We start from the raw sequence: 26,575 nt of genomic DNA on the forward strand, positions 1-26,575 counted from the left end.
AGTTTTACCTAAATGAACTTGAGAAGATTTGTTAATCAAGCAATTCAGAGATATGATTCTTAGACCTTTCTGACATTCTTAGAAATGTTTGCGATTATTTTGTGTATAAGGAGGAAACAAATTATTGGTTTTATTTTAAGGAAATGCGGAATTTTATTTCAAAAATATTTTGATGAGTCTTTAGAATAAAAGGTTATCATTTATATTTTTCGTTGTAGTAATCTTAGGCAAACTATTATGGGTCGTAACCTCATTTTGCGAAGATAAGATTTTTAAACAATGTTATTGACTATTTTATTTAAAAACTGATTAGTTAATTGACGTATATAGAGAATATCTTTTTAGGATACAGATTTGTTTAATGAATTTCTTTTACATATTCAGTTTTTTTATTTCTCTTGATTCTATTCTTTGCCGTATTTTTGTGCTAAATACAATTGAAAATATTAGAATCAAAATAATTGAATCATTGCACTATATGTTAAAAAAGCTCAATACTCACAATTCAAAACTATGTGAAAAAATTGTGGACCCAACTATAAACGTGCAAATGCATAAACTTAGAAGCACCTTCTGCAAACATCAAAATGTAGACCAAAGCTGAGTCGTATAAGATAAAATTCTAAAGTCAACAACAGATATATGTCAACTGAATGTCTATTTAAGATTTATGTAATATAATTGCAAACTTTAGATGTACATTAACAGTTTACTTATACAAGATGTAAAATTAAATAGTAATATGCAACTGTTGCTACTTTGGAATTAAATCTTGAATATTACACTCTATCTACATCTATTGACATCGATACATCCAATTATAATATTCATACAATTAGTAGTTGATCACGAGTTAAATCGTAGACCCCATTAGTTTATTTTTCCTTTTTGACAGTAAATTGAAGGGGAGCCCAAGCTGGGAGTTTTTGACCTCGAGAGTTGCAGATCAATATAAGGGAATATTTTGCATACTTAAGAGTACTCTCACTATGTTTTAGTCCTTTCTAACGAATCGTGCGTCTAAATCAGTTTTAGAAAAGTAAAAAAAATTAAGTTTTTAAGTTAAAAAGTATCCATTTCAATACACCGACAATCTGATTATAATGAAATGGAGCTGAATAAATGTAAATTTCCACAAGCCATAAAATTGTTCATAGAAAAAGTTTAGTTTGTACACAAGAAGTAAAGCACATGACCCCAATCCATATTTCTCTATCATGATTTTTGACTCTCAAACAGTATGACAATGATTATAATGGTAATGATTAAAAATCAATTTTTTGACAGTATTTAATTTTTTTCAGAAAGTTTTCATACCATTTGTCATATTTGGTTTATTAAATAAAAATATTGAAAACCGTCAGATTAATAAAATCCCTCTAAAATAATCATATTTGATTTTGGAATAGTATGAATGAATTGTATTATCATCTAATACCCTGATTGTTTTTAAATAGCTTTTATTGTATGTTATAATTCTCTACCTTTCGTTATAGTCACAATTTATTCTTCCTATCATCGAGACTTTAAATAGGTGACAAGCTTGAGAAAATCTCAATTTAGCTTCTTTGGCTCCCCTATTATAATATAAATATGCTCATTTTGTTTTTTCTTGCTACTCATTCATTTCATTTTTGACGTTTTTTATTTTATACATCTTATTGTATGTATGAAAATGATGAGGGGTTCACGATCAAAGAAGGGATTTTTGATTAGATTTACATATATAAATACTTGTAATGCAAAATTGTACACTGATTCAGATTGTAAAAGATATGACCAATAAATTTAAAAATAGTTATACAAATAATGGAAAATGCTAATAATAACAGGAGTTACTTTTCACATTATAATAATTAACCTAAAAGAAAAATTTGTTCTCAAAGATGAATAAATGATGTATTTTTAAGTGAGGAATGTTTCAGAAACTAATATTCACCCTATACACAATATTTAGTATAAGTATTGATTTGATTCTTCTTCTCTGTTTTTTGTTCTTATTAATTTAGTTCAAAGTGATTTCACAAAAATTTTTAGGAGATTTAAATAATTACACTGGTAAACACTGTTTCTCTCACACGAACTTTGTGATGATTTTTATTTGTTTTGATGTACCCTCATTGTCCAGTATACAAACTTGTCACCAGTCAACAGATCAATCCTAAATAATGCTCAACTACCTGTGCCAAAGCCTCCAAATCAAGCATAAAGTCCAAACACACTGTCCAGTACCCAAACTTGTCTTCAGCCAACAGATCAATCATAAATAATGCTCAACTGCCTGTGCCAAAGCCTCCAAATCAAGCATAAATTCAGAATTCTGTTTCTTAGTTAACCCCATAAGGTATCTCAAGAGAGTGACCCAAATTATGAACTGTGAAAGTGATTTAAACGATTTAGTAAGTGTTTTGAATTTGTTTTAAAACAATCTGAGCTTTTGGAGTTTAGATTAAAGGACTGGAATTTACTTTCTCCTGGTACGAAAATTTCTTATTTCCCACATCGTGACAATGGAATGAAACCTTACTTTTCTAAAGCAGATGAATTAATCTTTTGTATTAACTATCTTGTAGTGATGAATTTATTGAATGTTGAATATTATCCAAGTCACTGGTGATTGGAAAGAGACTTACGAGAACACAAAGTTCCTTGTTGAAAAAATTAAATACAATAAACATGTTTGGAAAATTTGTGGAGATTTTAAAATCATTGCTTTTTTTGTTTATGCTACAGCTTGGATGCACAAAATTTTGCTGTTTCATTTGCGAATGGAACAGCGGAGGCAGAAAATGTAATTGTAACTTACTCAATGACAGAAGAATATTAAAAATGATTCTTTATTGAACCCTGACGACATACTTTTACTACAGTTGCATATAAAGCTCGGCCTGATGAAACATTTTGTAAAAGCTATGCATAAGATGGCAATAGATTCTAATACCTGAAAGAGAATTTTCCCAAACTCAGCGAGGCAAAAATTAAAGAGGGAATATTTATTGGTCCACAAATACATTAACTAATGAAGAATACAAACTTTAAAGAAAAGTTAAATGATCTGGAAAAAGTCACCTGGCAATTTTTTGTAAATGTTGTCTAAAATTTCCTAGGAAACATAAATACAAAGTTTTGGAATGTAATATGTCTTTAAAAATACATATCCTGTACTCTCATTTGGATTTCTTCCCCGAGAATTTGAGTGCTGTGAGGGAGGAACAAGGCGAAAGTTTTCATCAGGACATTTCCTTATTAAAAGAGCGTTATCAAGGGAAAAAAGTCCAGGAATACTAGCAGATTATTGTTGGGGACTTAAAAGGGACCTACCAGAAACCAAATGTGTCAATATTTTTCAATTGATATATTATTGTTTGGTGGCCATGGTACATTCAAAATTTGGTATAAGTTACCGGTGACAAAAAGAAGTTAAAATTTTGTTGACCAGTGTTATTAATAATAAGCATGTCGAATATCTATGGAATGGAAATTTTATATTGTCACTGAATAATATTCGACTATGCAATCTTGAGGGATGTACACATACATTGTCCATTTCAAAGCTAGTATAGTAGTGATTAAATAAATTGAAAATAGACATAAATTAAATATACAAACAATTTATTAACTATTTATTTATGTATCTGAAAAATGTGTTATCTTACATAAGTCACATCGAATACAATCCGTAATTGTAAATGATTTACCCACAAAATGTCAACAGTTAACAAAAATTGGAGAAAAAAAATCATGTTAAAGACTTTTGTGTGTAAATAGTCAAAACTATCAAAGCTCTTATAACGCCCCATTAGTTATTTGTTTTTTATGAAAGCTACAAGCATGTCCTTTCTTTTCTTTTTCATAAATACATTTCATATTTCTAAGGAGTGACGTGATTTCAACGACATTTCATCCGAAGTAAGTGTCAAACAACCGACTAAAGCCACAAGCGATCTGTCGAGCCAAGTTACCGGATTTGGATATATCAGTCCACCTTCGTAGAAACCCAAATGACCTCCATGCACTACTTCAATGTATGCTGTATTATTTTTTTCCACTGAAATGAAAAATTTGTTTATTCATTTACAAAACATTAGAGAAGTGACAAAACAAGAACTAATAATACGATGGTTATACCAAAAGTACCCAATCTTGAGTCGCGATTCGCTTCATCGGTCAGTGTTCGTTTGGCAGCCGTCAGAAATGGAAGTGTTGATCGCCACTATCGCCAATTGCAAGGTTCGGAAAGTAATCTGGTTACTGCTCGTGGAAATTCATCGACAACTGATTGGTGAAGAGTTCATATCCGTTTAGCACGTTCTCAAAGATTGTAGGGATTTTATTGAGGGACGCCCAGAATTTCAAGATGAGGAACGAAATGAAAGACAGCAGGTTTTGGATGCGACTTTCTCAAAGTCAACAGTGAGTTACTCAAAAACCTCCGTGAACTTGTTGAAAGCATTTCTGAAGCTCCCCTTGGTACAATTGAAAGAAATTTAACAGAAACGTTGAATTCTAGCTAGGTGATAGCTTGTTGGTTGCCCCGGAAGCTGAGTGTACTTGCAAGTTTCTTCAACAATGTGAGGAGTAAGCAACAATGAGTTGTTGAACTCTATCATCATAGAAAATAAAACGTGGGTGTTTCATTATATCCCCGCAAAAAATAACAATCTCGTCAGTAGCATCATTCATTCACCGCCACCAAAGAAACTCGAACAAATGCAGTCGGTAGGAAAGTTTATGGCGACTTTGTTTTGAGATCGGAAGGAGGTACTCCTTACAGATTTTATGCAACCTAGGACTACAATAAACTCAGACAGATATTGTGAAACTTTGACCAAACTCTGGAGCGCTCCAGAATTACCAGAGAGGTCGTCACGGCGCTTGTTAAAAACAGGAGGTTTTGAGGAAATTTGGGTAAACTATTAAGCCTCCACTCCCATACAGCCCGGTCTTAGTACCCAGCATTTATCACCTCTACTCAAAGCTAAAAGATAACTTAGCTGGCAAACGCTTCAAGAGCGACGATGAAGTTCGAGCAGAGGTCACTCGCTTCCTCAACGGATAGCGGCTACGGCTTATGAATACAAAAGAGCACCGTCTTTATAAATATGTGAAAAATGAAATAAAGAGAAGAAAAATAAGAGATTAACTTTAGTCCTTATATAGACATGCTTTTGACGCTGGCTCCAAATATTGGTGCCAACAGCATTCATCCTATGTGTAGATGAAGTAAATAGGGTTGACGACAATGTTGAAAGACATTGACGGTCGTATTGGAAGTTAACCGTCCGTAGTCGGATTTTTGAAGATCATAGGGATTTGTCTCGTCGTTTGTTTAAACCGATCCGCTTTCCTTCTGTAACTATCTCGTTTAACGTTCTTCTTTTGGTTACAAGTACTATTTCATCAGCAGAGGCGATTTTTTGTCCCCCACTTGACCTTAAATTTCCTTTATGAACTTTTCCTATTATATATATATATATATATATATTCTAATGTTAAATTAAATAGTGTTGTCGACAGCGAGTCGCCTTGTTTTACTCCTCTGCTATTACAAACTAATCAGATTCTCCTTGATTCTTTCATAGTCTTCGCAGTTTTAAATCTACACCTTGATCTTTTAGTGCTGTCAATAGATGGTGTCTTTCGATATAATGAAAGACCTGTTGAAAATCGATTAAGAGCATGTCTATTTGGTTTTTATGTGCTTTTTACATTATTTGTTTAATTGTATGTACTGCGTCTGTTGTATGTACTGCTGCTAGTTAGTCGTTTTTGGATTACTGTTACAAATGTAAGCGTGAAAAACTTTTGCATTCTCAAAACGCAATAAAATAATAAACTATTATTGAAAATTGTTTAAAAAAACTTACTTGCTAATTTTTTAACTGGTTCCAGTAATGGTGCTGGTATGATTGGATCATCGATGGCATTTATAAAGATCATCGGTACTTGAATTTTTTCAAAGTAATATTTACTTGAACTCCATTTATAATAATCCGAAATTGTATTGAACTGGTATACTCTCCTTCCGTATGCTTCGTCTAGTTCTGGTAACGTTGCGGCAGATACGATTTCGTGTTCGTTCAAATTGAAACGTTTCTTCAATTCTTCGCACAATAACGTTTTGCGGTGTCTTAATATGGTGTTCTTCAAATTTTCCGTCATTACATAAAGATAAAATCTTCTAAAGTTCTGCCAACTAAGCATATATTTGGAACCCCTGGAAAATATCAATATGAAAGTAAAACTATTTTTTAGAATGCGATGTATTAATATATTACTAGACATTCCTAAAGAATATCAACCGTTATATTGGCGAACTGTATGGAAGTGGAAATATTTTTATCATATTTTATTCAACTCACACTGTTTGTCCGTATAGCACAAATTTTGAAATAAAAATTTAAATAACTTCTCATTAATAAATGAACTTGAAATTTTGCATGCTCGCTGACTCCCTATGAAAAAGCATGATCTAATTAAAAATTCTACGATGGCGCTTGTAACAATTATACTTTCTAATATGGCAAAATATTTATAGTAGTAGAGCCGACTGTAACTTTATTATTTTAAATTGAACACCCTGTATATTAAGACATTTTTGAGATCTACAGGGTGTGCATAAAAAGTGTTCAAAGTTTAACTGCATAAATATCAAATTTCTTTATTTTTTTAAATATAACCACCCGATTTTTTCTATTTTAATACATACAGAAAACATTTAATATCTGGATAACGGTAAGGTTTAGGTATAGGAAAGTATACACGAATTTGCCTTATTTTTTACCCCTGAATGCATTAAAATAGAGAAAACCGGGTGGTTCTATTTAAAAAAATAAAGAAATTTGATATTTATGGAGTTAGGCTTTGAACACTTTTTATACACACCCTGTATAAGATGAAAAATTTTTCAACCTAGATTCAAATACGTCTGACCTTGCTAAAAACAGCCGAACAGAAACCATCTTCATATCTTTAAGGGTACCCTCGTAAAAAAATAATTTATAACGGTCTGCAATGGTCAAATTTTTTACAAAAAAATTAAAGTATGCATTTTTCGAAAAAAGTTTTAAGACAAAAGTATAGTAAAATATCGGTTATAACATTTAAAAGTTTTAAAAATTACTTATCATATAAATAATTATAAGATTCTTGGAGGTTTAAAAACAAAATCGCCTACATCTCACTAAGTCGAGTAAGATCACTAGATGGATTACGAATACAAGAAATTAAATTACTCGAAGCTAACGGAAAACAGACTGCAACAACGAAGCGTCAGTTGAGATGGAAAGCCTTAGAACCTTGCTGTAAAATTAAAAGATTAAAAGACCAATTTTCAAGAATCAAAAGTGTATCGTTTTCAGACAAATAACGGACGAGACATAAACAAATTGATACAGTGCACTCGGATCGTACTCTAAAAAGTAAGGTCCACTGATAGGCAATAGGATCTATCTTTTTTTAAATTTGATTTAAGAAGTAAACAAATGATAGAACATGGGAAGTATTCAAGAAGACTTAAAAGTAAAAAATAAGGGGCCTTGGAGGACAAGGATTGTACGTATGACAGGAATAATAGACTTGGAAAAAAAATTATTATAACAATATCAAAGATGTGAGCGCTTGAAGTTTATATAAATTTGACCCCTTTCAAGAATAGTGTATGCTGTGTTATTTACTCTCATACAGCGATTACACTTTTAGTTTGGTTATAGTAAATATAATAATATTATAATAAATTTTTATTCATCTTTTGACGTATGTACCAACTCGACCACTCTTCTGGTCTTATTTTTAAAATGCTTTTATTAACTTTACCTGGATGAGGGTGCTTGCGAGTTTTTTTGTTATTTTCCTTTGGACTGAGAGCATGTGGTTTATTTAACAATAATTTCGTTCGACAGATGATTTAAACCTTCGATCTACATGTTAGAAATCATTTGACAATCTCACCAACTACACAGTTACGGCTCGATACAAGTTTCGACGAGATGTTGGTACATAAATATATAATTATGCCAAATGCCATACAGTTAATGGTCAATTTCCGGTGCAAAAAGTAATCGTATCTACAAGAAGTAGCTTCTGGAGACTTTTACAAGAAATGTTAAAATCATGTTTGTACGCATGTCATTCGACCTGCTCCGGTCGTAATGTTTGATTAAAAAAATTGTTGAACGTTTTTTACCCCGCACGCCTGCTCCACCAACGGACATAATATTTTGTTGTCTAATTGATATTGTAAAATTATAATGAGTATAACAGGTATATTATTATTATTAATTTAGTTGGCTTGGATGTTATCATAAGAAGAAGAAACTATCCTACTTTTTCTTAATCAGATTTTGTTCCGTTTGTCTATTTTTAAACAAATTTATAATTAATTTATTATGCTGGAAGCCATCCTTCCTGTAACGAAATATGAAACTACAAAATTGAAAATATACTTTGAAAAAACCAAAAAATACGTGTTTTTACAACATATCTAACTATAAAGGAAAAATAATTTTTAAAATAAGCTTTGAACAATTACAAAATAAAAAAATAAATAGAAACTTTTTTTTTCAAAAATCTTCATTGTTTCGATATCTCATCGTTAGGATGCTCAAAAAAACATGGCTACTTTTATTACAGAATGAAGTATACAAAATATATGGAAAAAATGATTTAAAAAAAAACTATTTAAAAAAGAATAGAAAAAGCTTTTTTGTAAATCTTCACAAATAATAGAATTATGATTTTTAATAATAAAAGGGTTCCTTAATTTTAATATTTAGTCACAAAAAACAATTTTTAATTAACAAACGTTTTTTTAGCAGTAAATAAATATTTGAAGAAACCATTTTTTCTCTAAAAATCATAATTTTCGTCAATTAATACAAAAAAATTTTTTGATTTACTCATAAACAATGTATTTGTTTATAACAATTTTTTAAACAATAGCAGTTTAAAATTTGAGTTCAATTAATATTTTTGAGTAGCTTTTAACCATGAGACTTCGAAACCATTTTTGAGCCGGTTATCTATTTTTAGCCTATTAAGAATAACTTCACTATGGGTAAAAAATCTTGGGTTTTAGTTTAATAATAAAGTTTTTTGCGCATGGATTATTATTTATTGATGTATCACAACACATGAATTTTTTAGTCCTTAATATTCATATTTAATATGTTTAAATATTTGTTTTATTTTTGTGTCAGAGTGACAAAACGCGTGCGGAAGCCGGACTACCTGTTTATGGCTCTATTTTCAGGGTTCTGTATAAATTATAAATAATTGAGTTACAGTTTTTGAAGTCGGAACTTTTTTTAGCAAATTTACTGATTTGTTTAGATTTTTTTTAAAATTTTTTCCAGATATTCACAAAAAAAGAAATCATTTTACTGTCACTCAATAGTTTAAAATTTTTGTAATTTTTTTCAGTGCCTTTTTGGACTTTTTCTCAAACTTTCTAGGTAACAATATGAATCGAACGATACCTTGGTCGAAATTTTCGAAACTACTGAAAAATTATACAAAAAAATGGTACACTTGAATCAGACTATAATCTGTCCAAGATTGAAGCAAAACTTGAATCAAAATTGTTCTTGAAAGAAGTAGTTAAAAAAATATAGTTTCATCTTATAAAAGTCCTTATTCAAAGAGAAATGATATTTTAACTTGGAAAAGACAGTTTTTCAAGCAAGGTTATAGTTTATTTATGAGAAAGACAGTTTTCAAAAACAATTTAGTTTCTTTTTTGGAAAGGATAGTTTTTATAAACAAATGACAGTTTTTTCTTGGATAAAACAGTATTCTAATACAATTTACATTTGTTCTCGAAAAAAAAAAACAGTTTTCGGAGACAAATTATAGTTTAGTTTTGAAAAGGCAGTTTTCATAACCAAATTATAGGTTTTTCTTGCATGGATAGTTTTCATATAAAAAATAATAGTTTTTTCTTGAAAAAGATAATCTTCTGAAACAAATTAAAGGTTTTTTTCTTGGAAAATAAAGCTTTTAAAGACAAATTATATAGGATTTTCTTGAAAAAGACATGCTTCAAAGACAATTAAACAATGTATATGCTATTTCAGAAAAAGGTAGTTGTCAACGGAAATTTATAATTTGTTCTTGACAAATACGGTTTTCTAAATCAAATTATAAAGACAGTTTTAAAAGACCAATCATATGAAAGCATATGTACTCAACGGCCCCTTTGCCGCCTACAATGTTACTGGTTGTTTTGGGAAAGATAGTTTTCAAAGAAGAATTATCGAAAAATACAGTTTTCCAAAACAAATTACACTTTGTTTTAAGAAAAAAACAGTTGTAAAAGTCAAATGATACAAAAGACAGGTTTCGAAGACAAATTATAGTTTATTCTTGGTAAAGATTTTTTTTAAACAAATGACAGTTTGTTTTTGCAAAAGAAAGTTTTCGGAGACAAATGATTTTGTTTTTGTTATAATTACTATGAATCGTAAATTTGAAATATGAATTTAAAAAGTTTAAGTAGTGTATATTCTCGAGCAAATATATTTTATCTAATAAATTTGATTGTCAAATGAATAGTCATTTTATATGTTTGTCAAGTGTCGCGTCATGTAATTCTATTTAGAAAATTATCAAAGATTATATATTAAGATACAGTGAAATTTTAGTACTACTTATTTCATTACAAATAAAATTCTTTTTGAATGCAAAATCCATCATAAATTTACCAATTCATTTCAAGTAAAAGAGATTATTCAACCTACATTTAAAATAAACAATAATATAAGTATTGAAAAAAACTTAATTTAAAATTAATCAATAACAATGAACACTAAACATTAAAATAATTATTTGATCATACTTAATTGCGTTTATGCTAAAACGATAAGTTTTTATTAAAGTAATAGATAAGATTAAAAACATAGTTTCTAGTTAAAATTTGTTTAAGTACTATTTAAATGTATTTACATTACTAATTACCAAGTTACTGCACTATTTTATTTATATTGTTTACAATATTTTATATCCAGGAGTGGTGACCTTGTTATTAACTGCCTGGTATTGTTTTGTATTATAGTTATTATTAACACGTTCACATTAACATTTATTTGTAAGAAAATTTTTTACATAGCTTTAACAACAGAACTTATTATATATCTCATTTCTTCCATTCGCTCAGTAGTCGGTTGGTCGGACAGCGTTGCCAGTTTTCATGAGTTTTGAATTAATTCTGGCGTGAACATACTCCCCGCGTTGAAAGCATAAGGATGGCTTTCAAAGGTCAACTGGAAGGGGGCAGATTTTTTGAAAGCTTCTTTTGATGATTTCTCCAGAGGGAGTTCTTATAGAAGCGACCCTCGCGATACCGTCAGGGCCTCTATGGAGCTTGCTGATTCTACCTAATAACCACTGAGTGGGCATAGTGTTCTCGCCTTTCACTAAAACGAGAGAATCTTCTACTAGATGGCCTTGGTTGGACTTCCATTTGGTGCGTCTTTGGAGCTCCGCAATGTACTCAGATTTCCATCTGTTCCAGAAGTGCTGTGCTAATTGTTGTACGAGCTGAAATCTGGAAAGTCGATTCATTTTTATGTCGGTGACATCTTGATCAGGTGCTGCAATTATTGGTCTTCCAATCAAGAAGTGAGCTGGGGTAAGAGGTCCAAAATCGTTGGGATCAGAGCTCAGTGGGCATAAAGGACGCGAATTCAAAATCGCCTCGATTTGTGCGAGAACTGTGGCAAATTCTTCAAATGATAAATGAACTTGGGTCAAAACGCGCCTTAAATGATGCTTTACGCTTTTGACAGCTGCTTCCCACAAACCTCCGAAATGAGGAGAGTAGGGTGGTATAAACCTCCACTCTATATTCTGAGAGCTACATTTCTCGATTATAGTGTTGCTGCCATGTTTTAGAAAATCCTTTAGCTCTCGCTGTGCCCCGACGAAGCTTGTTCCATTGTCGGACAATATTTTTGATGGTTTGCCTCGTCTAGAGACAAAACGATATAGCGCTTGAATAAATGATTCTGAAGAAAGGCTAGAAATCAATTCCAAATGGACTGCTTTAGTTGATAAACAAATAAATACGCCAATATAACATTTACTTAAACGACAACCTCTACCTTTCTTATCGTTAATCATAAATGGCCCCGCGTAATCAACTCCCACTATTGAAAATGCACTAGAAGGATTAGTTCTATCGCGCGGTAAGTTGGCCATAATTGGCTGTATGGTTTTAGCATTGAATTTGAAGCATTTCACACAATTCTTAACAGTCTTTCGTGCAAGATTTCTACCGGATATAACCCAGTAATTTTCTCTTATAGTGCTTAAGAGCAGCTGAGGGCCGCCATGCAATAGGCGTTCATGTTCTTGTAAAAATAGTAGCTTTGAAAAATGATGCTTTGAATTGATCAAAATTGGATGCCTTTTGTCAAAGGAGTAATTTGAATGTTTTAGTCGCCCTCCTACGCGTAGCAAACCATCGGGTTCTAGAAAGGGACTAAGACTTAATAGATTACTATGGGAGCTCAAAGGCTTGTTATTTTTCAATGTTTCAATTTCGGTAGAATACGATTGAGATTGACAAATTCGAATGAGACATTTTAGAGAATCACTTAACTCCTGTACTGTAAGAGAACCGCCTCTTCTGCGATTTCTCTGAAGACAATTATCCTTAAATCGTAAAATGTATGCCATTGTTCGTTGCATTCTTGAGAAATTTGAGAAACGTTCAAAGGGAAAACTCAGAGTAGGGGGCGCAACATTGGTCAGAAGACTGGATTTAAGTTCAGGTAAATCATGAACCACCTCCAGCTTGTCATTGGGCCAAAAACTTGGGTCCTTAGCTAGCCAAGTAGGGCCGCGCCACCACAAATCAGAGTTTAAAATTTGACTAGGATATATTCCCCTTGAAGCAATATCTGCTGGATTATCGTGGGTGGGGATGTGCCTCCAATCGGCGTGTTTAGTGAGAGACTGAATTTCTGCCACTCTATGGGCCGTGAATGTTTTTAGCAGATTCGGGCTTGTGCGTACCCAAGCTAGAGTTATAGTTGAGTCCGACCAAAGTGTGAAAGATTTGAATTGAATTTTTAAAGCAGTTTTAGCTTTATCTGTTAGGCGGGCTAGAAGCAATGCTGCGCATAATTCCAACCGCGGGATTGGTATTGTTTTTATAGGTGCCACCTTTGCTTTGGCGCATAACAGGGATACATGAACCTTTTGATCGGAATCAATACTTCTCAAATAAACACAGGCTCCGTAAGCCTTTTCCGAAGCGTCAGCGAAACCATGCAGTTGTAATTCAACAGCATTCTTGCAAATAGCTTGTCTGTTTAACTCAAGATCGTTCAAAATAAGAAGCTCCTTCTCCAACCTTACCCAATTTTCAGATATAGCTTTTGGAATAGCGTCATCCCAGGCTAATTTATTTTCCCATAATTTTTGCATTATCATTTTTGCGATAATAGTACATGGGCTTAGTAAACCAAGGATGTCGAATATTTTTGATATAGTAGATAAAATTGTGCGTTTTGTGACCTTTGTACCTATAGGATTGGTATGAATTTTATATTGAAGCTTATCGTTATTGCAAACCCATATCAAGCCTAATGTTTTTGTTTTGCCATCATGCGCAAATTCTAGTATATCGGATTTTAAATCATTTGAACTTATATTTTTGAGCGCGTTGGTGTCGTTAGAGCACCATTTTCGGAGTGCGAAACATCCCGATTTAAGAGTGTCACTTATCGCTTTACATATGTATTGCGCATGCTCAAGTGTAGGTGCACCTGTTAACAGGTCATCTACATAAAAGTCGTGCTTAATGATTTCGGCTATTTCCGGGTTCATTTCTTGAATATCCTCAGCGAGTTTAGCTAAACAGCGTATTGCAAGATAACTGGCAGAGGCTTGCCCGTATGTAACGGTATTTAGCTGGTAGACTTCCAGGTTATCACTCGGATTTTCGCGCCATACAATTTTTTGCAAATGCCTTTGCTCGGGCGTTATTGAAATTTGCCGGTACATTTTAACTATGTCTGCCGAAACTACATAGTTATATTTCCTAAACCTTAAGACTATTGATAGTAAATCGTCTTGTAAAACGGGTCCAATGACTTGAATATTGTTGAAGGATAGACCGTTGCTAGAGGGCGCTGATGCATCGAAAACTACCCGTAGTTTTGTGGTCAAACTCTCTTCTCTCAAAACTCCGTGATGCGGCATGAAATATTCGAAGCTTGAATCATTGCCGTTACAAATTGTCATATGGCCTAGCTCTTTATACTCGTTCATAAATTGTATATATCTGCTGTGCAGCATTGGATCTCTCCTGAATTTTCGTTCTAATGCATAGAAACGTTTTTCGGCTTGAGCTTTCGACTCACCTAAACTAGAAGGTTGTTGCTTCAAAGGTATAGTGACTGTAAAACGTCCGTTCGCGTCTCTGGTAGTAGTTTTGATGAAATTGTCCTCGCAAAATTGTTCATCTGGAGAAAGTTGTCGCGTGCTAGATATTTCCTCGATTTCCCAAAATTTGGCTATTGAATTTAATAATTCCTGGTTTATACTTAAATTACAAGAAGCCTTTTCAACGTTGTTAGTACTTATTTGCCCAGATACAACCCAACCTAGCACTGTATCAATTAATAGCGGCATATTTTTTCCTAACGAAATTTTGTTATTGCTTAAAATTGTCCAAAATAGGTCCGCGCCAATGAGCATGTCTACTGGTCCGGGAATGTTGAATTGTGGATCAGCTAGCTTTAGATCACCTGGAATCGCCCAAGATTGCGTGTTGATTCGACAACACGGCATCACACTTGTAATCTCTTTTAGAATATAACAATTGCCATGCGCTTTAAAATTGGTATGTATAGATTTAAATGAAACCTTACACCTTTTACTGACCTTTGAAATATTGTTTGAAATTCCGAAAATTGAAAGATCTGCTTTATGTGTCGCAATATTCAAACGCTTTTGCAAATCCTCCGTTATAAAGGAAGTTTGAGAACCACAATCTAATAACGCTCTTGCTTTGTGAAAATTATTGAAATTGTCTGAAATGAGTAAACAGGCGGTAGATAATAGCACCTGCCCCGCCGCTGGTACCACTACGCCACTGCTTAGTGCTGCGGAACTTGAGCTCGCGTTGTCCGCTATCTCGAGTTTTTCATGCAAAATTGTATTGTGCCAAGCTTTACACACTTTGCAAGGCCCTAATTTACACTGTTTGACAGAGTGACCCGAACGCAAACAGTTATGGCAAAGATTTGATTTTTTGACAAAATCTTTTTTTTGTGTTATTGTTAATCCGAGAAACTCTGCACAACGATATATTGAATGCTCTTTCTTGCAATAGGAGCATGTATATGTACTTGAGGTCAATGACCTTACTCTACTTTGTTTATTGAATTTATTTTCCTCATTACTAAATTTTGAATCTGATTTATTTAAACTGAGACTGTTCTTTGATTCTAACATATTAAGAAAATTGGAACGTTTTTGTAAAAATTGTAGGAATTTATCTAACTTTGGCAATTCTTCCTGATCTCTATTTTTCCTTTCCCATTCAAGGTTTGAGCTAGTATCTAATTTATTAGTAATCCAAAAAATTAGTAGAGGATCCCAATTAGTTATATTTTGCCCCAATTGTTCAATAGATCCCAAATGTTTGTGAATATCGTCAGCTAAATTTTGTAGTTTTTCAGCTGTCGGTTTTTGTATATTTTCTAATGAAAAAATAGCTCTAATATGTTCATATATTAATTTTTTAGTATTGTCAAATCTTTTTGAAATTGTGGCCCATGCCACTTCATAATTGTCGGCCGTATATTTGATTTTGGAAATGGACGCCGCTGCTGTTCCTCCTAGTGCACTTCGCAAGTAATAAAATTTTTGAATATTATCTAATTTTTTACTATCATGAATAAGGCATTTATATGTGTCCCTGAATTCTAACCAATCTTCAAAGTTTCCACTGAATTTAGGAAGTGATATATCCGGAAGCTTTATACCCTCGTTTTTACAACAAGCTTTGTCTGAAATCACGCTAAGATTTGTATCATTATCGTGATTATTGTAGCTTTGTAAAATGTTTTTAGCAACAGCGATTGCATCATAATATGAATTTTCAAATCTCTCTCGTTCGATTAATTGCTCATCTAAATTTATATCATCCTGTAACTCTATTTCTAATTGATATGATTTGAATTCGTCAAGATAATTTTCGGCATCACGTAACCTATCTTTTAATTTTGTAACTTCTGTTTGGCTTAAATTAGATATAGTTGCAAATTCATTTACCGCTTTTGTGAAAATAGTTAACTGAGCTTTAATTACACCTCTTTTCTTTATTAGTTTGCCAAGTTCTGCCATTTTATATTATCAAATTGTTCAAGCACAAACAGAGAAGCTTTGAAATCGCAAATGGAAAGAAAAATTCGGAAATAAATAATTTGGAACAAACTCACTCTGATTTCGGTCGAACTGCCTGATTCTTGCAATTGAACTAGTCGGCCAGTTGAGTTGATGTTTGGTCGCCGTGATATTGTATCGACTACTTGTTTGGTCGATCACTTTGCACTCGTTGATAGTTGCTTGCAGCACGTGGTAAATTGTTTTTGGGTTATAGTTGTTAATAATATATTGTTTATTGCGAATTTTCACTGGTTTTGTTTATAATCCGCTCGTAAGGACCATGTTTTGTATTATAGTTATTATTAACACGTTCACATTAACATTTATTTGTAAGAAAATTTTTTACATAGCTTTAACAACAGAACTTATTATATATCTCATTTCTTCCATTCGCTCAGTAGTCGGTTGGTCGGACAGCGTTGCCAGTTTTCATGAGTTTTGAATTAATTCTGGCGTGAACAGGTATTTAGGGTTGCCGCTTTTTTATGCAGCAATCGAATTATCCAGACTTTGAAATCAACTTTTTTGTATAAATGTATGTATAATCACAATATGTTTTTTGCTCATAGGTGCCTTTTTTGGTATAAACTTAAATAAGGATCATACCTGGTAGTTTCCCCAGGTTTTGGAGAATAAGATACCAGATACTTAATTGTATTGGTCTTTTTATATTCTCACAATGAGTGTAATTTTTTATGGGTTTTGTATCTTTATTTTTAAGCAGTCAATGATGCAATATTCTTGATTATATCCAAAAGTAATTTTCCTCAAGTGCGGAATTTCGATTAATCAGTTATACATCTGAATGGCCAGAAATTGGTCATACGAGGTTAATTGGTTTTATTAATTGGTCTGCGTTAGAAAATTTTTATTAAGGGTTAAACATTTTTAAGGTCATTGAGAAATGTTAGCACCTCAGTCACGAAATAAATAAAAAATTCCACCTACTTACGATGGAGACGCATTCGCTTATAATTGGTATGCTTAGATAAATATTTGGTCAGTTGGATTTAACATTAAAAAAATACTCTTATCGAGTTCATGAAAATTCCTGAAAACAAAAACTGAAGTAACTAATTATGAATGTCATCATGAAGAGTTGAATACAAGGATTATTTTTCAAACTTATAAAGCGGAACCAAGCTCAAGAATTTTGATTAAAACTTCCGATATTGAAATTTTGATTATTTTGTTAGAAAATGTACAAACTTATTGAATCAGAATTTTGGCATGCCAGTTCAGCAACAAACAAATGATAATCAACCTATTGATTGCATTCATTGTACCAATTTAGCGTTGAAGTTAGAAATCAAATTATGGCATAGCCTTTCATGTTTTCCTTGCGTTTACAGGTTGAGATTACACGGCAGCATTTTATAATAAAGGAAAAGTAAAACCTTCTCAGCTATTTTGAAAAAATGAAGAGCGTTCAAGAATTTGATGCTAATTTCTATGGTATCAAAAGTTGCATCAATGTTATTGTTATGAGTTTTGCATCGTTTGAGAAAAAAATAGTTTTGAATAGTTTGTATACCACTTTTATTATAATTTTTTTAACTCTTTGATCAATATTTATAGACAAAAAAATTATTGAAAATTCAAAAATTTCGAAGGTAGTTTCAACATTTCAGTAATGCCGCCATATTACGTGGCGTCATAGGTATGAAATAAACACTGAACATATGATACAAAGTGAATACGACAATTCTTCTCTTGGTTATTCTAAAACAAGCATTATTATGGAACTTTTATTAATCTGAAAAATGGTTTATAAATCGTGTTTTCTGCCAGGATGTAAAAATAGCACGACTAAAACACCTGATATACATCAAAAATGGTTTGAAAGTGTTACGATATGTAATTATTTTTGTTGCCAGGTGTTAATTACTCATTTGATAAAACTTCATTCACGTGTTACTTTTTATCACTTTATTACAGACAGAAAACCGATACAAAAAAACATAAAAAAATATTCTTATGTGTCACTCGTCAGAATTACTTCTGTAGTAATTGGTGACACTGAAACTCACCCTCAATTCTATTAAAGTTACTTATGTGTACTCACATAGTCCAATACATTTTAAAAAAATATGAAATTTTACGTAAGACAATGATTTTGTCATTAGATCAGCATATTGATGATCAGTAGATACATAATTAAGTTTCACAATATTATTCGAAATTAATTCCATAATAAAATGATGTTTAACATCGATATGCTTTGATATTTTCGTTTTAAGTGTTTTCGCCATTTTTATGCATGACTGATTGTGTTCATAAATTAATATTTGATTACTTGCTTGATGAATCAGATATTCTAGAATTTGTTCAAGAAAACTTGACAGAGCAACAACAGGCTGTTTCTTTGACTTTGATGATAAATCCATTAATACTTTTCTTATAATAAAATATATTCTGAGCAAAATCAGAATTAACAAAAGCAATAATATTCACATTTACACTATCCGTTTAGTATATTTTAAAACATAATTTTGGGTTTGAAATTGGCTGAAATAAGTTACTGCAAAGCAAAAGTCAGGTCTCATACCTAACATAATATGCATAAGTGAACCTACAAGTTGTTTGTATGGTACATTTGCTGTAAAATTTTCTTGAGTCATTAGATTTAATTTTGGCTGAATTGTTCATCCAAACTTTTACAATCATTCATTTGAAATTGAACCAAAACTTTTCTTATCAATGTTTTTTGGGAAAGTTTTATTTCATTATTTGTTCTTTCAATTTCAATTCCTATAAATACATATTTATTTTAATTTGAAAGGTCTGTCATCTGAAATTCAAAATTTAACTGTTCTTCAAGTTCATTCACTTCATCTGCACACTAAGAGACAATTATAATGTTATCAACCCAGATTAACAAATAACTATTACCCTTTATATATAAGCAATAATTTTTCGCACATAGATACATATGTAAGCGGTCATACCAACATTTAGGACTCTATTTTAGACCATAAAGAGCCTTTTTAAGCTTATACACGTAACCCTCTTCCACATTTTTTAAACCTAGTGGAGGATACATATACTCAGGATTTTTCAGTTCTCTATTGAGAAATACTGATTTAACATCTATTTGATGAATTATAAAATCCTTTTCCAGTGCCATGACTAAGAGTACTCTTAATGTCATCATTCTGGATACGAGGGTATAAATTTCTTCATCAAAAGGTATTTCTTCATGAAAACCTTTAGCTACAAGACGGGCCTTTTTTTCTTCCTTCCCTTCTATTTCTTTTGTTGGAATCATCCATTTTAAATAAATAACATTAACATTTTCTGGAACTTCAGCTAACATGTTTTATTTCTTTACAACGTTATTTGTTCCTCCTTCTTCGAACCATTATTCATTATTTTCTACTTCATTCATTATTTCACCTTCTCCAGTACTTTCTTTTTCACTTTCATTCTCATGGTCTCTTCCACTTGTATTTTCGTCTAATATCCTCTCATCAAATTACATCACGAGATACTATTATCTTCTGCTCTTCTATATGCCATAATCTGTAATTTGTGTAACCTACCATGCATCTATCTGCTTTTGCATCAAACTTGTTTATAAATTGCTTAGGTAACCAGTACATCCAAATCTATATTTATATAATATAATTATATAATAATAAATTATTGGATGCATTTGAGAGCATTGAAATTGCTAGATGTAATAGTAGCTTAAATAAGGACAAAGGGCCAATTCCTTACAGCCCACTCTTTAGTTTAGTAGTCAAAGAATAAACATGAATATTCCCGCCAAGGAGTTTTACCCGCTGGAATTAATTTTTCGCTGGAGGTGGCTTATTGGTGGGAAAATTTAGTATAAAACAGGTAAGTCAAGTTATTAGATTTCAGTTTACCTTCAGTGTCTGAAGACGATAACTTGGTTATCGAAACGCGCGTCAGACAGTATAATTGTGAGTGTTGGTGTAAACAGAATATTCAGTATGAAAATTTTACGTGATAATAAATTTCATCCAGACAAAGTAATGTTGGTTCAAGAGTTTTGAGAAGATGATTTTGATAGACGTGAAGAGTTTGCAGATCTAATAATGGAAAAATGTTACAATCATAACGGTCCAAAGTAATATTATGTTTTGTATTAATGGAAACGTAAATCGCCATAATTGTAGACACTGGTCACGTAACAATCCTCGTTGGATACGTGAATCCCACACCCAATATTCCGAAAAATTGAATGTATGAGCTAGAATAATAGACGACAAAATAATTGGTCCCTTTTTCATTGAGGATAACTTAAATGGTCTCGCGTATTTAGATTTATAGGAAAATAGTATTATACCTGAGTTGGCACGGATATTTCTAAATTCAAGTAGGTATTTTCAATTATATTTAAAAAAAAACTTCATTATTAGAAATTTTCAGAAAATAACAATATTCTAATAGACAATACTTGTCTACAAAAAGATGATACCCCAACTTACTATGCGTGAGTGGTGAGGCAATACCTAAATAATGTGTTTCCCAGAAGATGGATTGGAAGGCGTAGTTTTATCGAATGGCACCCGCGACCACACGACTTGAATCGTTTAGATTATTTCTTGTTGAATCACTTTAAAAACATCGTTTATAAAACAAAGCCTGCCAATATTCAGGAATTAAAAGATAGGATTACCACAGAGATAAGAAGAATTGACTAGTCAAGTTTTAAAAATCGCATGGCTTGTTGTATTGAAGTAAATGGACCACATTTTGAGCATCTGCTGTAATCGCCTGTATGTTTTCTAATATTCGTAATTTTCCTACTTCACAAATGTGGATCTACTTCTAACATTGCATAAACATTTAAAGATTTGTCTTCAATTGCTGTAGGTTTTCTGCGCCAAGATTTGGATAAATATTTTACTGCTTTACTACTTTTACTTTTCACTAATTTACTGACACTAGTCCTTGTTACGAGCTTATTCAATCGTAGCCATCTAAATGTACAATATTTATTGTAACTTTGGTGGAGATACTGTAAATGTAGCTATAACTCCGAAATTATGGCATTTAGGTAGAGGGAACATTCGATGAAAAATAATAAAGTATTTCTTGAGGATTTCGAAAAGCAAAAAATATATCACAAGACCTTTGTACACAAGAATTTATATAAATCGTACAAGACTTTTTCGAGATAATTAAGGCGTTCCATACATAAAACTCACTCTGTATGTATTACTATAACCTTATTATTTACCAAAGATGTATATATACTTTTCTGTTACATAAAATAAATACACACATAAATAATTATTTGACTAAAAAAAATTTAAAAAGCTATTCCTATATTTCAATACTAAACTACTCCAAAATGATGTACAGCACATACGAATCTATCGCAATCCTTTTTATTTTCCAAAACAAATAGCACGCGAATTCTCTTTCTTTAAATGAATAGGCTTCGAGCTGCTGCTATGCTGTGTCCTCTTCTATCTCCAGGTATGTTTGGTTGGAACTTTTCAGTCGCACATTCATTCTCAGCAATATTTCACTTTCCAAAATTGCAAAATTTGGTGAAATGATCGAAAAAAATTCTTTTTCAATTGTTAATTAGTGATATCCTTAACTGTAATTTGTTAGGCAACTCATATGCAATATATTAATTGACATATTAAATTGAATATACAATACGTTTCATCAAATAAACATATCGGTGAAGGTCTGTTTATATTGGGATCCTATACTACAAGTATATCAACGGAAGTTGTGTTGGCAGGAAGAAATATAATTTCAACGCTAAAACATTCTATTGTTTTACCGAATATAGTTTAAGGATCGTGTCGTTCCTTCTATGCATATTTAATTATCGGGTCCTTGCATAATTTTTTTTATATTTTAACTACGTTTAGTATACCGTTCTTAATTACAGACTGTTTTTTAATATTTCTTTAACTGTATATTATTTTATAAGAAAATAAATAAATTTAAATGCCTAAAAGACTCGCCAAAACGCATTTGTTCTCACATGACTGAGTGTGAAGTTGTGTGACGTAGAAAGTAAGTAAACAGACTTAATATCATTACCCCAGAAATGGTATGCACATTCAATAATATTTTCTATATAGACGTTGTCATACTCAATATGAATAATGGACCAGTAACACAGATTAAACCCCGTTTCTTATTAAATAAATGTATTTTCAGGTTTATTTATGCTTTATACTTATTTGTAATTATCATTATCTTTTACATATAAATTAAATGATTTTGTATTAATAGCACTGAAAGATAATTTAAATGTTTTAAAATCGAAAGCTTCGATCAAAACATAACCTTCAAAGCTATCATCTTGACTACATTTAAATAAAGTTCAAGCAAACAAATTTTTAAATATGTTATATACTCAAATTACCGACCACTGCAAGGACCCTATTGTACTTTGGATATAAAGGAAAAGTAACTTTATTGTACAAGGAAATATTTCAAAATCAAATATCTACTTTTGATTATGTGTTTATACAATATCCGAGAAAAAAAGGAGGTAGGTACTCACTTTTTTTTTCGGAGAGATAAAATGTCAAACTTTTTTCCTGTCACAGAAAAACGTCTTTAAAAATTTATTATCAAGTAAAACGTGGACTATGTATGAAAAAGAGAAATTTTATTATTAGTTGTCAATAAAATTGATAAACATATTTACGTAAAATATAGAAAATATTCCACTATCACTGAGAAAGTTAATTCATATTCGAAAACATAACAAAATATATTAAAATTCTAAATATTATCCGTATGGTAGAAATTAAAAAAATTGTTACTTACTCTAAAGCACAATATCCTTGACAGATTGATATTCCTCCGATAACATTGGGAGGTTTCGGTTTGTCTTCTCCCAAATATTTTGTAATTAGATTACCGCCTAAACTGAATCCGACGCAAACAACTTTTGTCTCTGGATATCTAACTACTATGTTTCTTATCATCGCTTGAAAATCTTCAGAATCGCCTTTAAAAAATCGAAAGATGACTAATTAAAACGATATTGACATTAGTACGACATTGTGTAAGTAAACCACGGAGATTTAAAAAATAAAAGAGTCCGGCACTGGTTATTAATAATGAAGTTCTTATTCTATCTTAGTCTTGAAAATACCCCCTTCATAGTTAGTGTGCGGAAGAATCAATCTTATTTTAGAGCTTAACAAAATCCCAACAGCCAATCAAACCAAAAAATATCTTTTGTTCACTCTACAGTAAAATAAAGTGGAATTTTTCATAGTTATTTTATGTTTTATCTTCAGAAAGTTTCATTTTTATGGTTATATAGATTAATATAATGGTGGTATTTACGTTGTTAGCAGATTTTTCGTTTTACTGGAAATAGAATCTGCTGCTGGCGTCTGCTGGGAAATTTTTCAATTCCACGAATCAAGTAGCAGAGCTGACTGGTGCAGGGATAGCAATTCTTACCAAAAGATCGATTTTGAAATCGATTCGAATCGCAATTCGATGAATCGATTTTTATCAAAGTTTGTTTTAATAATGTAAATATGAATCAATTTTATGCAAAACAAGACAAATATCATGATAAATAATCTCTGCGATCTATTATCAGTAAAATCTGGGATTTTGTATTTCAGCGGTTCTGCTCATCACTTACGATGTTAGCGCAATTGAAAAAAGGAGCTCTCAAGTAATAGATGATTCTGCGATAATGTTTAAATTCTTCGTTTAAACCCTTTCCATTGCAAGTGTAATACACGTGGAGAATTGCTTTTTTGCAAGCAACTGAAACTAATCTCAAAGCCATATCGCGAGTTTTTGAATAATAAACCCCTTAACCAGCAACACCGTAATATTACGGGTACATTCAGTTAATTGTAAATAATTTTGTGGGTTTTACCAAAAGAGAAAAAATCGAATGTCGAGTTTCAAGGGTGAAATATCGATTCACCGAATCGATTTAGTAAAACATTTCGATTTATTTGGTCCGAGAAATCTATTCTTCGATTAATCGATTCCAGATCCCCATGTCTAGACTGGAGATGGTTTTATTTAGGATTAGAGACCCCAAACGAGAGATTGTAACGTCGCTGTGAACAGACACAAGAAGTCGAAATCTCTCCTTGCAATTGCGACCCATTGGGGGTGTTGAAGCACTCTTCGGGGGAGATGTAGTTCAATATTAGTCGCGGTATTAGCTAGGAAAGTAATTATCATAATCATATAGAGTTCTTGCCCACCCCATAATCCATTCATTAAAAGTAAAAAATGTTACACTTGAACAAATTTTTATTTCATATTGTTAAGCGTAGGTCGAAACAGTGTCTTACAAATTAACCAAAAATAGTAGTGTCCGTTATTTGTTTATTTTATACGAGAGCATGTTTGTATTTTGTTGGTGAGTACGACAAGTTATAACTTGCAAGTACCGGCTGTTTTGTTTATTATTCTTCAACTATGAATGATTGTAGTTTAGTCCCTGTTAGCCCTGTAATAAGCAAAAGCTTGTGATTTATACTTTCGGATCAAGACATATTTTTGTGAAGTTGTTTTCGTTCTCAGATCAATGAATCTAGAGATCTGCCTTTGAGTATTTCTTCAGTGAAAAGGAGATTGAGAGAAACTGGTCTTTTTGGAAAAGTGGCAAGGGAGAAAATATTCAAAGAAACTTTAGTACGTTTTGGCCACCGCCTAATCGGCAGATAATGGAAAATGTACTGAAAGTAATGATTTGGCCGCCACAATTGTCTAATTTATACTGAAAATCGAATGGATCCAAATTTAAATATAAAAATCGATCGCTTGTTTTTGTTTTGTATCACGAGACTATAAGCGACAATTTTTCTGGAGTTTTTTTTGTCTTATTTCTAAAAGTTTTAGCACTACTCATACGAGGTATTCAATCGTATAGTTAAAATTTGCAGGAAATTCGCAGAGTAGATGGTCTGCTGTCTCTATTGCTTGCCCGTAGAATCTGCAGTTGGCGTCCTCTGCCATGCCTATCGTGTTAATGTGGTGTTTAAGGGGGCAGTGACCAGTTAGTTTTGTCTTTATCCCCCTCTTCTCGGATTCACTCATAAATTTCATACAGAAATGTCTTTCAGATTTTACTGCTTGATATTAAAGCTGAAGACTCACTATGGTTCTTTCTTCTATCATTACTTTTGCTGTCGATTTATTCTTTGTCATGTGTATTAACTCTCTCTTTTTATTCGACACCCCAATATTTTCCAAATGTATTATCTAACATTTAAAAAATAATAATAAAAATGGTGTAAGCCGTTTCCGAGATTGTGGCGTTCCATACTTCAAGCTCACTTGGTATAATGGACAAATACATTATCGGTTTTGTTGTTAATCTTGAATGTCGAATAAAAGTCGATAATATTAATATTTTATCTGATTATTAATGTGAACATATTTATGCGAAACTAAATTGAAATATTTTGGTTTCGAACAAATGATTGTGAGGTCTATTAATAGATAAATATAAAAACTGTATTTCCTCTTCGTTCCTATGGTCCAATAAAATAATTATCAGGTATCTAAAATAAACCTTTATATTAAATGTATACATAGATGATTAATCTCTTGGGAATTAATAGTGATGAGATCACCACTTTTGTGAATCTGACGTCAATAATTAGAATGTAGATTAAACATCGTGCACAGTGTGGACAGTTTACTAATAAACTCAACTAAATACAGTGGCGTAGTTAATCGTGGTCTCTCGAGGTCGTTTTAAATCAGATTCCTTCAGACTTAACTACATATAAAGTATATATTTTATCGCTATTACGCTTGAAAAAGAGTCTCGCAAATTTAAAAGCGTGTTTTGGGGCATCGCAAGAAGTCACTTCAAGTACGATTGGGAGGTTTATTAATAAACTCAACTAAATACAGTGGCGTAGTTAACCGTGGCCTCTCGAGGTCGTTTTAAATCAAATGCCTTCAGACTTAACTACATATAAAGTATATATTTTATCGCTATTACGCTTGAAAAAGAGTCTCGCAAATTTAAAAGCGTGTTTTGGGGCATCGCAAGAAGTCACTTCAAGTACGATTGGGAGGTTTATTAATAAACTCAACTAAATACAGTGGCGTAGTTAACCGTGGCCTCTCGAGGTCGTTTTAAATCAAATGCCTTCAGACTTAACTACATATAAAGTATATATTTTATCGCTATTACGCTTGAAAAAGAGTCTCGCAAATTTAAAAG

At 31.9% G+C, this 26,575-nt stretch overlaps 1 protein-coding gene across 1 annotated transcript in view; it reads right to left on the reverse strand.

The window, feature by feature from the left end:
- Positions 1 to 874: 874 nt before the first annotated feature.
- Positions 875 to 26,575, reverse strand: part of LOC130900723 (abhydrolase domain-containing protein 2) — a 51,495-nt gene continuing 25,794 nt past the window's right edge. The window contains exons 4-6 of the mRNA XM_057811532.1: positions 23,176 to 23,359; positions 5,868 to 6,217; positions 875 to 4,048 (exon numbers count right to left, since the gene is read on the reverse strand). Coding sequence (XP_057667515.1) covers positions 3,864 to 4,048; positions 5,868 to 6,217; positions 23,176 to 23,359 — 719 coding nt within the window. The 3' untranslated portion in view covers positions 875 to 3,863. The remainder of the gene's footprint in view (positions 4,049 to 5,867; positions 6,218 to 23,175; positions 23,360 to 26,575) is intronic.

The sequence above is a fragment of the Diorhabda carinulata genome, chromosome X (assembly GCF_026250575.1).
Source record: "Diorhabda carinulata isolate Delta chromosome X, icDioCari1.1, whole genome shotgun sequence".
Lineage (NCBI taxonomy): Eukaryota > Metazoa > Arthropoda > Insecta > Coleoptera > Chrysomelidae > Diorhabda > Diorhabda carinulata.